Source organism: Epithele typhae, assembly GCF_022376455.1.
Source record: "Epithele typhae strain CBS 203.58 chromosome Unknown BXZ73scaffold_33, whole genome shotgun sequence".
Lineage (NCBI taxonomy): Eukaryota > Fungi > Basidiomycota > Agaricomycetes > Polyporales > Epitheliaceae > Epithele > Epithele typhae.
Genome location: NW_025954224.1, coordinates 71,208 through 83,795, shown reverse-complemented (window position 1 = coordinate 83,795; position 12,588 = coordinate 71,208). Strand labels below are relative to the sequence as shown.

The window sequence follows — 12,588 nt, the reverse complement described above, 5'->3', positions numbered from 1 at the left end:
GGCTTGACTTCAACTAGCGCCCTTTGCGTTTATACTCTCCACCGCGTACTCTCCGCCACCCGCTCGTATCCCCGTCTCCCTCGTTTATGGCCAGCTCAAGCAGAGGCCAAGTGATCAAGCGTGCCGATCCGTCCACCATCCATGACAAGTTCCTAGTCGGCTACCAGGGCTGGTTCACCTGCCATGGGGATGGAGAGCCCGTCGGTCCTGGCCACCATGGTTGGCTTCACTGGTTCACATACCCGGTTCCAGACGGCGGCCGCCCTAATACAGACCTTTGGCCGGACGTCTCGGACTACACTCCCTCTGAGCTCTTCCCGGCCCCAGGCCTCAAGTGCGCGAACGGCGAGCAGGCCTTCCTCTTCTCCTCCCGCCACCCGAAGACCGTGCAGCGTCACTTCAACATGATGGCGATGCACGGCGTAGACGGGGCGTTCCTGCAACGGTTCGTAGGTCAATGCGACGTCGATTCAGGCAACGAGGGTATCCGCAAGAGGAGGCCAAACTCACCCCGCTAAGCGGGCGCTTAAAGAAGCCATGTAGTTCTACACCGAATTCTACATCTGCTCCACTGTCAACGCCGCCTACTCCACAACTCGGGTACGGCTCATCTACCGCGTCTTATACGACGTCTTACGGGCTTCTTTGCGCTGGGCCTGGAACGGCTCGGGCCGTGCAGTCCCGACACCGACGTCATTGGACGTCTTCAGGCGCTTTGAGGGCTGGAGTCCGTGCTCTTCATTGTCGAGGACACGACCGCGAACCCTCTCCCGCAGGTGAGCGATACCTGGGTCCTGATCCCACGCGATTGCGGGAAGACTGCTTCCGGACCTTGCAGTAGCCGGGGAGGACGCATCTTCAGAGTCTGGTACTACTGATGACGAGCTTGACGCCAATGGGGGCGCATCCATATCGCGCGCGATAGAGGGTGTGGTGTAAGGGGCGAGCTCTTGTACTGATACGCCAAGCCTGCGCGCCTGCCGTATTTTGTTGCGTAAGGCGTCATGTGTGTTCTGGATATCTTGGAAGGCCAACGCGCGCCGATTGCTTGCCTGAGGCGCCGGTAGAGCGGGTGCGCGCGCGCGCGAGAAAGGCACAGCCGGTGCGCGAGAGACTACACCAGCAGGCGCGAAAGGGGGAGCCAGCAGAAGATGGGATGAAGCAGTGGGCATGCGAGGGGGAGAAGCAGCTGGCGCGCGAGGGTAGCGAACAGCAGGCACTGCGCGAGGAGGGGTGGCAGCGTCGGGAGAGGAGTCGGAGGCAGTGCGCGCGTGCGAGGGTGAAGCGGCCGGCACTGCGCGCAGGGGAGAACTTGAAGCTGGCGAGGACGAACCGCCACGCGTGGCGTCTGCGGATATCGAGGCAGCCAGGACGAATGCATCAACGTATTCCAGGGAAGGGGAGCGAGTCGCTGGAGCGCGCGGGGGCAAAGCAGCTGGTGTGGACGAGCGTAGGGCAGCAAGATCAATGTACTCCAGAGAAGGGGAGCGAGTTGCCGGCGCATGTGGGGATGATGCAGCCGGCGCAGACGAGTGTAGAGCGGCAAGATCAATGTACTCCAGAGAAGGGGAGCGCAAGGGTCGGGGTGTTGTGCTGGCGAGGGTGATCGCAAGAGCGGGAATGAGGGAGATGAGAGCCTAGGGGTGTGTGACTGAGCACCCAAGAGCGGCGAGGGAGTTGCGTGGGCGGAGCGTGGGCTGGGAGAGGTGGAGCTAGCGCCGAGTGCGCGTTCAGGTTCAGAGGAGGCACCACTGGCACTGTCAGTGTCGTCCTTGTCAGGTTGGCAGAGAGCGGTGAGGAGCTGGGTGTCGATAGCACTTGGATTAGACACAGGTTGCATAGTTGCCTGCCGGAAGGCGCACAGACGACGTTCGTCTTCGCGGCGTGAGAAGAAAGCGGGCACAACTTCTGTAATGAGTATGAGAATCCACTGATCTATGCGTGGGAGGCGTCCGCCGTGGGCATGGCCAGAGAAGTAGTCGCCTTTGATGTGGTTGTTATGCGACTCTAGGTGATTATTGGTGCGTGGGATGCGGGCAATGGGAACACCGAGAGTGGCAGCCGCGATGTTGACGCCTGCACGGGACCATTGTGGGAAGAGGTCGGAGACGACATACGACATGAGGTAGTCTAGGAAATGGATGCCAGCGCGGCCATGCGGGCGCTTTGAGTGTCCGCGGGCGAGTGTCTCATACTTCGCGAGCTCCTCGTGGAGGGCTGTATGCGCGGCCGCGAAGCTTTCAAACTCTTTCAAACTGGAGTGGCAGATCCGGGTGAGCGCAGGTGGTTCAAGAGACACCGGGGATGTGCTTACAGTCGCATTGCGAAGGCGGCTAAGGCCTTGCGTACTTCCTGACGTCCTTCGTCTTTGGGGACCTGCTTGACGGCCTTGTTGAGGGCGTTGCGCCATGATTGCCACATGTGGAACAGGCACAGCAGGAGCTGGATCCCTGGGAACACTTCGGCAAGTGCGGAGCGCTCGCGCTTGTCATAGTCGGTGATGGCAATCTTGGGTGCGAAGCTCTCACCCGCCTCGTTGAGCCCCATGCCACTGACGTACTCCCGGAGGATCAATTTCAGCAGCGCCCCGTTGTAGTCGGCATGGACACCGGTGGCCTTCGTCTTCTCCTTGGCAGAGAAGACAATGTATGCGATGGGAACACCACGGTAGTTGTCATCAATGACCATGAGAATAAAGAGGAGCGCACGCGCGGAGCAGAACCCGAAGGTGAGGTCGAGGAGAAGGATGTTCTGATGGCCGTACTTCCATGCTTGACGGCGCTGTTCGGGAGTGGCAAGGATGAGGATGAAGCGGTCAGTTTGATCTTTCAGGTATGGCTGGTAGAACATGCATGCTTCGGCAAGTTCTGGGCATGGGGGTGATGGATCTTGCGCACGAAACCAGAGATCCAGGTTATTCTCAGGCTTTGACACCTGTGGGATACCGTTGCATAGGTTCATGGTGCGATATAGCGAAGTAGTGTCATGTGGGACGTAAATGTACCGGTAGTTCTTGTCGCCTGTAGTGACTATCTCTGGGAAGCGCTCATGTGCGAATTGGTTCGCGGCTGTGTAAACGGTGGGCGCGAGTACACCTTGTCCGAGGAGTGAGAGCGCGTACGCGCGGATCTCGGGATGGAGGGGGGCACGTGGGAAGCGGAAGGCATCATGGACCTTCTGGCATTCCAGGGAGTGCGTGGTGTTCCCAGTGATTGCGTGCACGACCAACAGGTTGCCAGAATCTATGATGGATATGGTGTTGAGGTGAACGCGAACACACCGGACATGATGCGGGGCTGACCTTCATTGGGTTTCGCTTTCCCATGACCAGTCCCCTTCTTCTCTCGCTGTTCACATGTGGCGATGAGCTTGACAAATGCGAGGCATCCGACATCCTGGTATTGCATTTGGCGGTTCTTGCTGGACTTTGAGCCTACTGTGTTGTCGCTTCCACAAATGCACTGATAGAGGTACGTAACATGGGCCATATCCGAGTGCTTGGCGAGTGTTTTGCGGTCGGTGTTCCTGATTGCCCATTTGGAGCGGATTGCCCGCAGCCGGTCGACAACTGGCACGTGGAGATCAAGCTCCTCGATGCGCTGGAGAGCGCGCTCTGCTTATTGCACCATGAGATCCGGGTGAGATAAGGGATTAGATGGTCGACACGCACGCTGAGCCTCAATTTCAGGCGCATATAGTGATAGCTCCAACTCGTTCTGCGCGTGGAGCTCTTCGATCCGAGCCTTCTGTTTGTCATTCAGCTTGAGCTTTGAGGGGACGGCCTTGGCACTGCCAGGGCGTCCACGGTACGTGGGAACGGATTTGATTTTAGCCTTGAGCGCATCAGCGCTGTCGGACGGCGAGGCGTCGGGGATCATGGGGAGGGATGTTGGAGGCATATATTATACTGTCTACACCGTGCATGTCTACGCGTCGCAGTCACATGAGCACTGGCTCCCCTCACGTGCTCGTGAACGCCCTCTCGCTGGCGCTCTGGATGAGTCTACGCCGCCGCCACAGCTGCTCGGGTCCAACCTCTTCCATCCTTCTGCCAACCCGGCCGCTCCATCTACTCGGTCCCTCGTGCCTTCCACTGGCCGCGTTAGCGGGGTGAGTTTTTATTTCTCCGCAAGATCCGGGACGAGGTGGGGGATCGCGTGATGGAAGCCGCAGAGCAGGAGGGACGGGTGTTCGCCATCATGTATGCACGCTTTCCACCTTGAATTCAGCCCGTGTGTTCATCTCGGACGCCTTGACCTTGTTCTCTAGGTACGATGTGTCTGGAGTGCCGGAAGAGCGCATACAACATGTCATCGAGCAAGACTGGATCCGTCTCATCCGCCAGAAAGCCGTCCTCGACAGCCCCGCATACCTCCGGGAGCAGGGAAAGCCTGTCGTCGCGCTCTGGGGGTTTGGTCTGTCCGACCGCCACCACAATCCCGATACCCCGCGGAGGATTGCCCGCTTCATCCGCAACAATACACCCGGTGGTGCGTATATCGTCGCTGGGACTCCGGCCCATTGGCGGACGTCGCGCATGGATGCCGACGCGAACCCCGAGTTCGTGTCGATGTGGATGGAAGAGTTTGATGCGATCTCTCCCTGGAGCGTGGGCCGGTACGGAGATGAGCAAGGAGCGGACAAGTTTGAGGAGGAGAATATCAAGGGAGATGTGGAGATGATCAAGGAGCACAACGACAAATGGGAGCTCAATCGGGACACTATGAGGAAGATTGACTATATTCCGGTCGTGTTTCCTGGCTTCACGGTATGGCAGCTTCCATCTACCAGGCTCTGCATCGCTCATTGTTCTCACACAGGGATTCAACCTGTCAGAAGGAGGCTGGTCATGGAATCTCTGTCCTCGCAAAGGAGGGAACTTTCTATGGCGCCAACTGTTCAACGTCAGACGACACAATGTTCGTACTGTGTACGGTGCCATGTGGGACGAGTAAGTACTTCTGTTCGTCTCAATCCCGAGACACATACTCATCCAACTCCAGGTACGACGAAGGAACGGCGTTCATGCCTGTTGTCTCTCACAAGCGCCAGCTTCCCATTCTCAAGGACTACAAGTTCATGGCTTTGGACGAGGACGGCTTCGACTTGCCTCCAGACTGGTACATGCGCATCTGTGGTTATGCCGCCGAGAGCTTCCGCGGCGAGCGCTTGCTTTTGAGCACCTTCCCTTCTAAGGAACTCCAGGACTACTGGTCATCTCGTCCCCACTACGAAGTCGTTCAGAGCGCCGAATGCTCAGGATCCCAGGGCTCCAAGCCAGGTTGGGAAACTTTTGACAGAACAGCACTGACGGACGCCCCGGATGAACCTCCTCCCCCTCCATACACTCTGGAAGTGGAAGAGCACGATGTGCAACCTGCCGCTCCTGCTCCGCCAGCTGTACCGCTTGGACGGCGTCCCAGTCAGGCTCAGGGCGCCCCATCAGCACCACATCGACTCGTCCCGCCCCAGCGTCTGATAATAACCCTCCCCCTCCTCCACCCAAAGATCCTCCTGCAGCGCATCAACTCAACGCCACCTCCCGCCCGTACTCATTCCCCGCTCCCAACACAAGCCCTAGCTCCGTAGTCATCCGTCAAGCGTTCATGCGTCGCCTTTGCTGGCTCCGATCGACGAGTTCAGTCGCCTCGGCTTGTCAAGTTCGCTGCCGCCCTCTCCTCATTCATCATCGCCCCGGCCTATCTCCCCGGCTCATTCGACACACTCTCACCATTCTCACCACTCGTCGCAATCTGCGCCAGCACGACCCCACGCGGAGCCAGGGTTCTCTCCGCATCTGTTCCCCGTGCCCATCACGCCCCCTGTCAGCGGACCACCTGAACCTTGGTCGCAGAACCAACGCAGTGGCCTCCACAGGAATGGAGCCAGCCGCAAGGTCCGTCGGCAATTATCGGCCAGTTCTTCGGACACGACGAAGCTCCACGCCCTCCTCCGATTACCACACATCACAGGCCGGGTTACGCCCCGCGTACAACGGGAGCACCAGCCACGGCGGTTACGCTCCCTCACAGCCCGCGAGCGGTACCCACCCCCGTCACCGCACGAACGGCCGCACAGCAGCCAAGCCACGGCTCCAACCACCCACTCTTGCGCCCCCGGCGCAGCACGCGGGCTACGGCTCGACGTACCCGCCCGACGCCGGTGCGCACCTCCACCCGCGCCCCTCGGTGAGCCACCACACGCGGCCGACGTCGCCCCCGCAGCAACCCGGCCTCGCGGCGTGCGACGACAACGTCGGCGGGTTCGCGTTCGCGTTCCCGCAGGCGCAGGTGTCGCCGCCGCCCGACGCGGCGGGCTTCGCGCGCGCGTCCGAGGGCCCGTACGGCGCGTACGATGCGCAAGCCCCCGCCTTCCCCGGCGCGCCCGCGCGCATGCCGGCACAACGTGAGTGCTCGTCTGCCCCCGTCCGCGATTGCTGCGTCGATCCCGCCCCGCTCGGTCGCCGCTGACGAGACGCTGACGACATCCCCCTCCTGCAGGGCCGCACGAATACGCGCACGGTTATGGCAGCACCCCGGCCGATGGGTACGCCGCTCCTCCGCACCCCGCGGACCTCCACCGGCACCCGAGCACGCACTCGTCCTACGGCGGCGGCGGGTACCCCGCGCACTCGTCGTACCCCGGTGGCCGCCTAGCCCAGGGCCCAACCCGTACGGCGGGCCTCGCCGTCGTCGCCGCCGCCGCCGCTGCCGAACGCGTACGGTGCGTACGGGCGTACGGCGGATCGCAGCCGCCGCCTCCTCAGCAGTCGCAACCGCCGCCGCCGCCGCCGATGCACCCGTCGTACGGACAGCCGCCGCAACAGCAGCAGCCCCCGGCACCGGCGCCGTATGGCACCTATGGGAACTCGTCAGCGGTGGGCGGCGGGCTACTCGGCGGTGCGCTGAACACGGTCGGGAGCGTGATGGGTCCAGGCGGTCGGGACAAGCTACAGGGTTTGGCTAAGAGTGAGCTTACATTTTGTTTTGTTTTTCGCGCTTCGCGTGTGTGCTGATATCGGTTGTGCCGTTAGCGGGGGCGAGCTTGCTGAACAAGTACAGGCGGTAAACTGTGATCGATCGTCCCACGGCGGAAGGTGCTGAGGGCTGGGGAAGATCTTGTGCCAAGCTACCGAGAAGCGCGGAAGAGGACGCAATGTCGGTGTGTGTATAGCGCGTGTCGTGGTCATGATGTTGTGTATTTATGGGCCGTGGCGGCGGGAGCGTAGTAACAGGCTAAGATATGCGCACAGACATATGCATGTGCGGAGGGCGCCCAGCGATTATAGATAGCGTATGTATAGAGGATTATAGTGCAAGAGGCGGCGGAGTCCCCAAGAGCCCACCGGGCGGGGAAGACGGACAGAGGTGTACAAAGCGGCATCGACCAACGAAGCGCGCGAGAGACCAGAGGGGACCTGGGGATCGACGCACTGCGGATCGTCCCTGGGGCATAAGCAATAGTGTACAGCGTGACGAGAGACGGTCCGGCGGATACTACAGCTGATATGCAAGCCTGAAAGAGAGCGGGGACATCAGAATATGACGAGCTGGCCGCCGCTCGTGTTGGTGACGTTGGCGGCGAGGAGACCGGGGCCCGGGAGGCGGCCGCGCCAGCCGCGGGCGGCGTACGGGTGGGGGTCGGCGGACTCGTCGAAGGAGTCGCGCTCCTCGTACGCGGGCGAGGCGTTCGCGCACCCGAACGGGTGCACGGGCGGGAGCGGCATCGGGGCGTCGCTCGTGAGCGGGGTGAGGTCGAAGGCGGAGAGGCTGGGGGGCACCCAGCGCGAGGGCGAGGGCGCGCGGCGGGCGCGTTTGCGCTGCGTCGGGGGCGGGTGGGACGGGTGGGAGTGGGGGCGGGGGCGGGGTTGGGATTGGGCGGAGGAGGGAGGGAGGGCTGGGTCGGCGCTCGGGGGCTCGCTCGGGTCCTCGGACTCGGACTTGCGTTTCCTCGGGGCGCACGGGCGGGAGACGGAGGCGGGGACAGGTGAGGGGGTGGAGGCGGTGTCGGAGGTCGCGGCGGTGGACGCGGCGTCGTCCGCGAGGGTGGTGGACGTGTTTGAGGAGGAGGAGGAGGGCTGCGCGGCGCGGCAGGTCTTGTTGTGGCGGGTGAGGTTGGAGGCTACACCAAAGCGGCGTTTGCAGCACGGGCAAACGAAGGCTGAGTGCCGGTGGGGCGGGTAGAGGGACGTGGGGCAGTCAGCACACAGACATAGGCGGCGAAGGCAGCGACGCACCTTTTTCGCCGGTGTGGACGAGGAGATGCTGGGCAGCGGATGAGCATCGCGCGATGCACCAAGATTTCAGTGTGTTGCTCACCTTCTTGAGGGTGCTAGGGCTGGGTGCGGGACGAGATGAACGTGAGCGCGGAGGCGGAGGCGGGGGAGATGAAAGGATCGTACCGGTCAAAGGCCTTGTGGCACATCCAGCACTGGTGCGTGCGCTTGGATGTGTCCTTGGCGCGGGAGGAGGGCGGGGGCGAGGGCTCGCGTCCGCCGCGGTCGGAGTCGGGGCTCTCGGCACCAGGGGCGTAGGAGTAGTAGGATGAGATGGGGATGGCCATTGGGTGGGGGTGGTGGGAGATGAGGGGTGGTGCTTGGTAGGGGAGAGGGCACGGAGGGGGCTTTTGTGCATCGAGGAGGGGAAGGCCATGCTGTGGCGCGGGGATGCGGTCGAGGAGGAGGGCGTCGGGGTAGGGAGGAGGATAGCCAGATGGGGCACAGACGCCGTCGCGGGTCGGGGTCGGGAGGACGAAGACCGGGTCGGGCGATCGGGACGAGAAGGTCGCTGGGAATGGCGTCGGTGGCGGGCAGGAGGCCGCGGCCGCGAACAGGGCGTCCATGGCCAGGAGGAGGGCGCGAGACGGAGAGCAGGTGGACGGCAGGCGGGCTATATACACACAACGCTCCCCCGCGCGACAATCCAACGAAGCGCACGCTGGCAGCGTTTCCCCGCAGAGCCTCGCGGTCTGCGAGCGAGAGTCCGAGATCCCGCGCTGTCGCCCCCATCGATGGCCCGCCATGGACAAGGGCAGCGCCCGCCCCGCGCTCGTGCAGGATGCGTCCAACGACGATCCATCATAGGACACGTGCCCGGCTGTGAGGTCAGTGGCGAGCCGCGTGGCATTCGCGCTTTGGCTTCGACTCATCACCCAGAAGTTCCCAGTCTGGCCCAAATTAATACCAACTGCGCACTCCGCCTGCTCCTTCGAGAGCTGGAGAACGCCCTGGAGCGCGCCATACGCAGCAGTGAGCACGGCTGAGCGTAAGGGTTGGACGCCGATGACGGCCCGCGCGCGCTCCGTATCGCACATAGACGCCCTCTGCCACTTTCGCGTTTGCCGTGTCCCGAGTCTGAGCACGTCTCCCCCACCGATCCTCCGCAGCCATGCCACTCGCACAGGCGGTCAAGACCGCCATCGAGGAGGTCATCTCAGCCTTGACAACGACAACGAGCCGTCGCTCAAAACGTCGTCTCGCAGACATGTTCCTCGAACTCGTCGACAGGCAGTCCTGGCCCGAGTACTACCACGTACTTCTCTCCTCTCTCCCGTTTCGCACCCTCTCATTCGCCCTCACTTTCATCTCTCTAGGTGATCCCGAAGCCACGCTGCATCAACGGCATCAGAACTGCCCTTGCCCAGAACAAATACCGTCACGTTCTCGACGCGTTCGAGGACCTCAACACCGTCTTCCTCAACGCCCTCCACTACAATGAGGAAGGAAGTCAGATAGCCAAGGACGCGGAAACTCTCAAGGTGCGCCCTCCGTTTACTTGTCTCTTCCCTCTGCGCAGCCCGTAATCCCTGTCTCCCAGGGCATCCTCCTCACCGAGTGGAAACGTCGTCCCATCCTCCCCCCACCGCCCACCACCCCCTCGCAAAAACCACACGCGAAGAAAGTCCAGAAAGAGCGTGCCGCAGCCACTCCCACTCCAGCAAATGCCCCACCCACCCCGTCGACGTCTCAACCTCTCCCAAAACCGTCCACCTCGTCCTCCGCTATGGACGTCGATCCCCACACCTCCTCCTCTCGCCCCCAGTCCAAGCAGACAGCAGCCAAACTCAGGACCCCCGATCACCCGTCTTCGTCCGACATCGAGGTCGACGTTGGCGGCACCCCGGAGCCTGAACCCGTCGCCCCCGATGCCGCGCGTGAGGGCGAGGGCGACGAGATCGTCCGCCAATTGGAAAAGAGCCTGCCCAGATGGGAGGGCTTTGCGGACGTCGGCTGGGCCGAGGGCCTCTCTTCCGTAAGTGTTCCTCACCGCCCTCATCCGACTCAATGTTCGGTGCTCACCGCTGGGACGCCCAGGACCGCATGATGGAGATCCTGTCCGCGCTGTCCGGGTACAGGGACCGGGGGTGAGTGTGCGCCCGCTCGGGTCCGGGAGGTGGTGCTGACGCGCGCGGAGAAGAGGAAATCGACCTGCAGATCACCTGGAGGCTATGCCGGAGGAGACGACCATACCGGACCTCTCGTTCAATGTGCGCAGCGCGCCCCGTCGCCCTTTCGCTGGTCTGACTCGCCGTCCTTCCCACAGGCTCCCCTGTCTTTCTCTCTCGTTCAGGTGAAGACATTCTCCATGCTTTGTCGGCTGGTCGTGTTCACGTATCATCCAGAGCCGCATACAAGCGGGCTACTACTACCAGTCACCACAAGCTTTCGACAAGGAAATGTCACAGCTCTTCCTCAAGGCTCGGCGGTGGTATGAGCGCCGAACGGAGGTATACGGTCAGGTGCTGGTGTTGCAGGTGCGTGTCTCGCGGTCCCTTATAATGCTCTGTCTTCTCAACACGATCCGCTTTGCGTAGCGTCTGTACCATGCCCTCACCTCTCCAAATCCTCCCTTTCCCCCTTATGAATCCACAAATTATTTCGCAGGAGTCCCAGCAGGTCCAGGTCTGGCAACTCCGCTCAACTCCACCGAGGGGGAGGCCGGGACTGGTGTCACCATGTTCCGCGTCTCTGTGAAGGATAGGAAGGTGGTGGACGAAGTACAGTTTAAGGGCTGGTCCGTCCGCCTCGCGGACTGGCTGCACCTCAGCAACCCAGACGACGCCAGCCGACCGATTATCGGGCAAGTGTTCAAATGTTACGTCTCGGAGGACGGGTGCGTTTCCTGCGAACATGTTTGCCCCTTTGCTCACCGACTGGTTCCGTTCTCATAGACCGCGGAAGGGGCAGCCCGGAGTCACAGTCTGTTGGTACTACCGGCCCGAACAGGTGCGCTTTTTGGGCCGTCCGAGCCCTTAATCGTCGCTCACAACCCTCGGGCCCAGACGTGGCACACTGCGGACAAGCAATTTTACGAGCGCGAGGTGCTGAAGACCGGTGCGTCTTTTTCCCTGCCGGACGCCGCCCCCTCATCCCCAGCCCCATGCCTCACCCTTCCCCCACACCTGCAACCGCGGAGCTGACCCCCCGCGCTCCAGGTCATTTCGTCGACCACCCGGTGGAGGACATCATGGAGAAGATCGCGTGCCAGTTCACGGCGCGGCACGTCCGCGGGCGGCCGCGGCCGCCGTTCTGGTACCCGGGCTGGCCGCTGTACGTGTGCGACTACCGGTACCACGAGCGGGAGCGGGAGCGCGGGTTCGTGCGGATCAAGAACTGGAACTCGTGCATCCCGGAGGAGCTCCGGAAGAACGCGGAGTTCATGCCGATCTACAACTTTGAGCAGACCGTCTTCCCCCGCCGCGTGCCCAGCCCGTTCGTCCTCGACTCGGCGCTGCACTCGAGCGGCGGGCTCGTCGACGCGGACGGGCGCTCGGCTCCGGCAGCGGTGGGGACAGCGACTGGGACCGGGGCGGGGGCGGGGACGACGGCGATAACGGACGAGGCGACGAGCGGGAGTACGGTGAGGAAGAGCTCGCGCCCGAAGCGCGCGGCCGCGGCCAAGTCGGACGCGGAGCGCATCGCGGCGCTGAAGGGCGTGCCGGTCCCGACGACGACGACAACCGCGGCGGCGACGGCGCAGCACGTCCCGCCCGCGGCCCCGCCGCGGGACGACCGCTCGATCCTCGCGGCGGGCGGGGTGCAGCTGGGGAGCAGCGTGGTGACGGAGGAGCTGCCGTCGGAAACGGGTGCGAGGTTTTTTTTCTCATGTGAGCCAGCTTCGATGGGGGCTGACGGCCCGTTCGTTCGTTTCGGTTCGTGCAGCACGGCATTTCGATCGCGACCCGGAGACGGGGGAGGTGCTGTGGTTCGCGGCGGCGCCTGTGGACATCGTGCACGCGCCGCTCCCGCGGCACAGCTTGAAGTACCTCGCGCACCTGGCGCGGAAACGGAAGGAGGCGGGGGGAGGGGAGGGGGAGGCGGATGTGGACGTACCCGCGCCGAAGAAGCAGAGGATGCCGCCGACGGCGACGGAGGCGTTGGTGGCGCTGTTGGAGGAGCATGGGATGCTGTGAGGGGTGTTGTTTGTTTACTGTACGTGCGGTATGTTTGTTGTGTAATCTCGTTTGTGCGTTATTCTCTGGACCGTGTCTGCGTGAGCGATCCTCGAGCACTTGTGACGGAACAGTACGTGGTCGAGCTCAAGCGAGTGGTGGAATGGTTACATTGTGGTGGGTACATGTTCGTGAGTG

At 62.6% G+C, this 12,588-nt stretch overlaps 5 protein-coding genes across 5 annotated transcripts; 4 read left to right on the top strand and 1 right to left on the bottom strand.

Moving 5' to 3' along the window:
- Positions 1–86: 86 nt before the first annotated feature.
- Positions 87–518, top strand: BXZ73DRAFT_48936 (uncharacterized protein; the record flags this gene model as incomplete). The annotated part of the gene is made up of 1 exon (XM_048020151.1): positions 87–518. One exon carries the CDS (start codon positions 87–89, stop codon positions 516–518), a length of 432 nt encoding a protein of 143 aa, XP_047876603.1.
- A 3,752-nt stretch (positions 519–4,270) lies between these two features.
- Positions 4,271–4,768, top strand: BXZ73DRAFT_32605 (uncharacterized protein; the record flags this gene model as incomplete). The annotated part of the gene is made up of 1 exon (XM_048017824.1): positions 4,271–4,768. A coding segment is annotated over one exon (498 nt), but the record flags the coding sequence as incomplete, so codon positions are not given.
- Positions 4,769–5,004: 236 nt separating this feature from the next.
- On the top strand, positions 5,005–5,238 carry BXZ73DRAFT_34861 (uncharacterized protein; the record flags this gene model as incomplete). The annotated part of the gene is made up of 1 exon (XM_048017861.1): positions 5,005–5,238. A coding segment is annotated over one exon (234 nt), but the record flags the coding sequence as incomplete, so codon positions are not given.
- A 2,296-nt stretch (positions 5,239–7,534) lies between these two features.
- BXZ73DRAFT_102570 (uncharacterized protein) lies at positions 7,535–8,841 on the bottom strand (the record flags this gene model as incomplete). The annotated part of the gene is made up of 4 exons (XM_048015283.1): positions 7,535–8,160; positions 8,237–8,264; positions 8,319–8,337; positions 8,402–8,841. 4 exons carry the CDS (start codon positions 8,839–8,841, stop codon positions 7,535–7,537), a joined length of 1,113 nt encoding a protein of 370 aa, XP_047876600.1.
- A 545-nt stretch (positions 8,842–9,386) lies between these two features.
- BXZ73DRAFT_48932 (uncharacterized protein) lies at positions 9,387–12,411 on the top strand (the record flags this gene model as incomplete). The annotated part of the gene is made up of 12 exons (XM_048020150.1): positions 9,387–9,530; positions 9,592–9,756; positions 9,816–10,250; positions 10,313–10,362; positions 10,416–10,485; positions 10,542–10,568; positions 10,621–10,752; positions 10,813–11,111; positions 11,170–11,224; positions 11,281–11,332; positions 11,434–12,084; positions 12,161–12,411. 12 exons carry the CDS (start codon positions 9,387–9,389, stop codon positions 12,409–12,411), a joined length of 2,331 nt encoding a protein of 776 aa, XP_047876599.1.
- Positions 12,412–12,588: the final 177 nt, after the last annotated feature.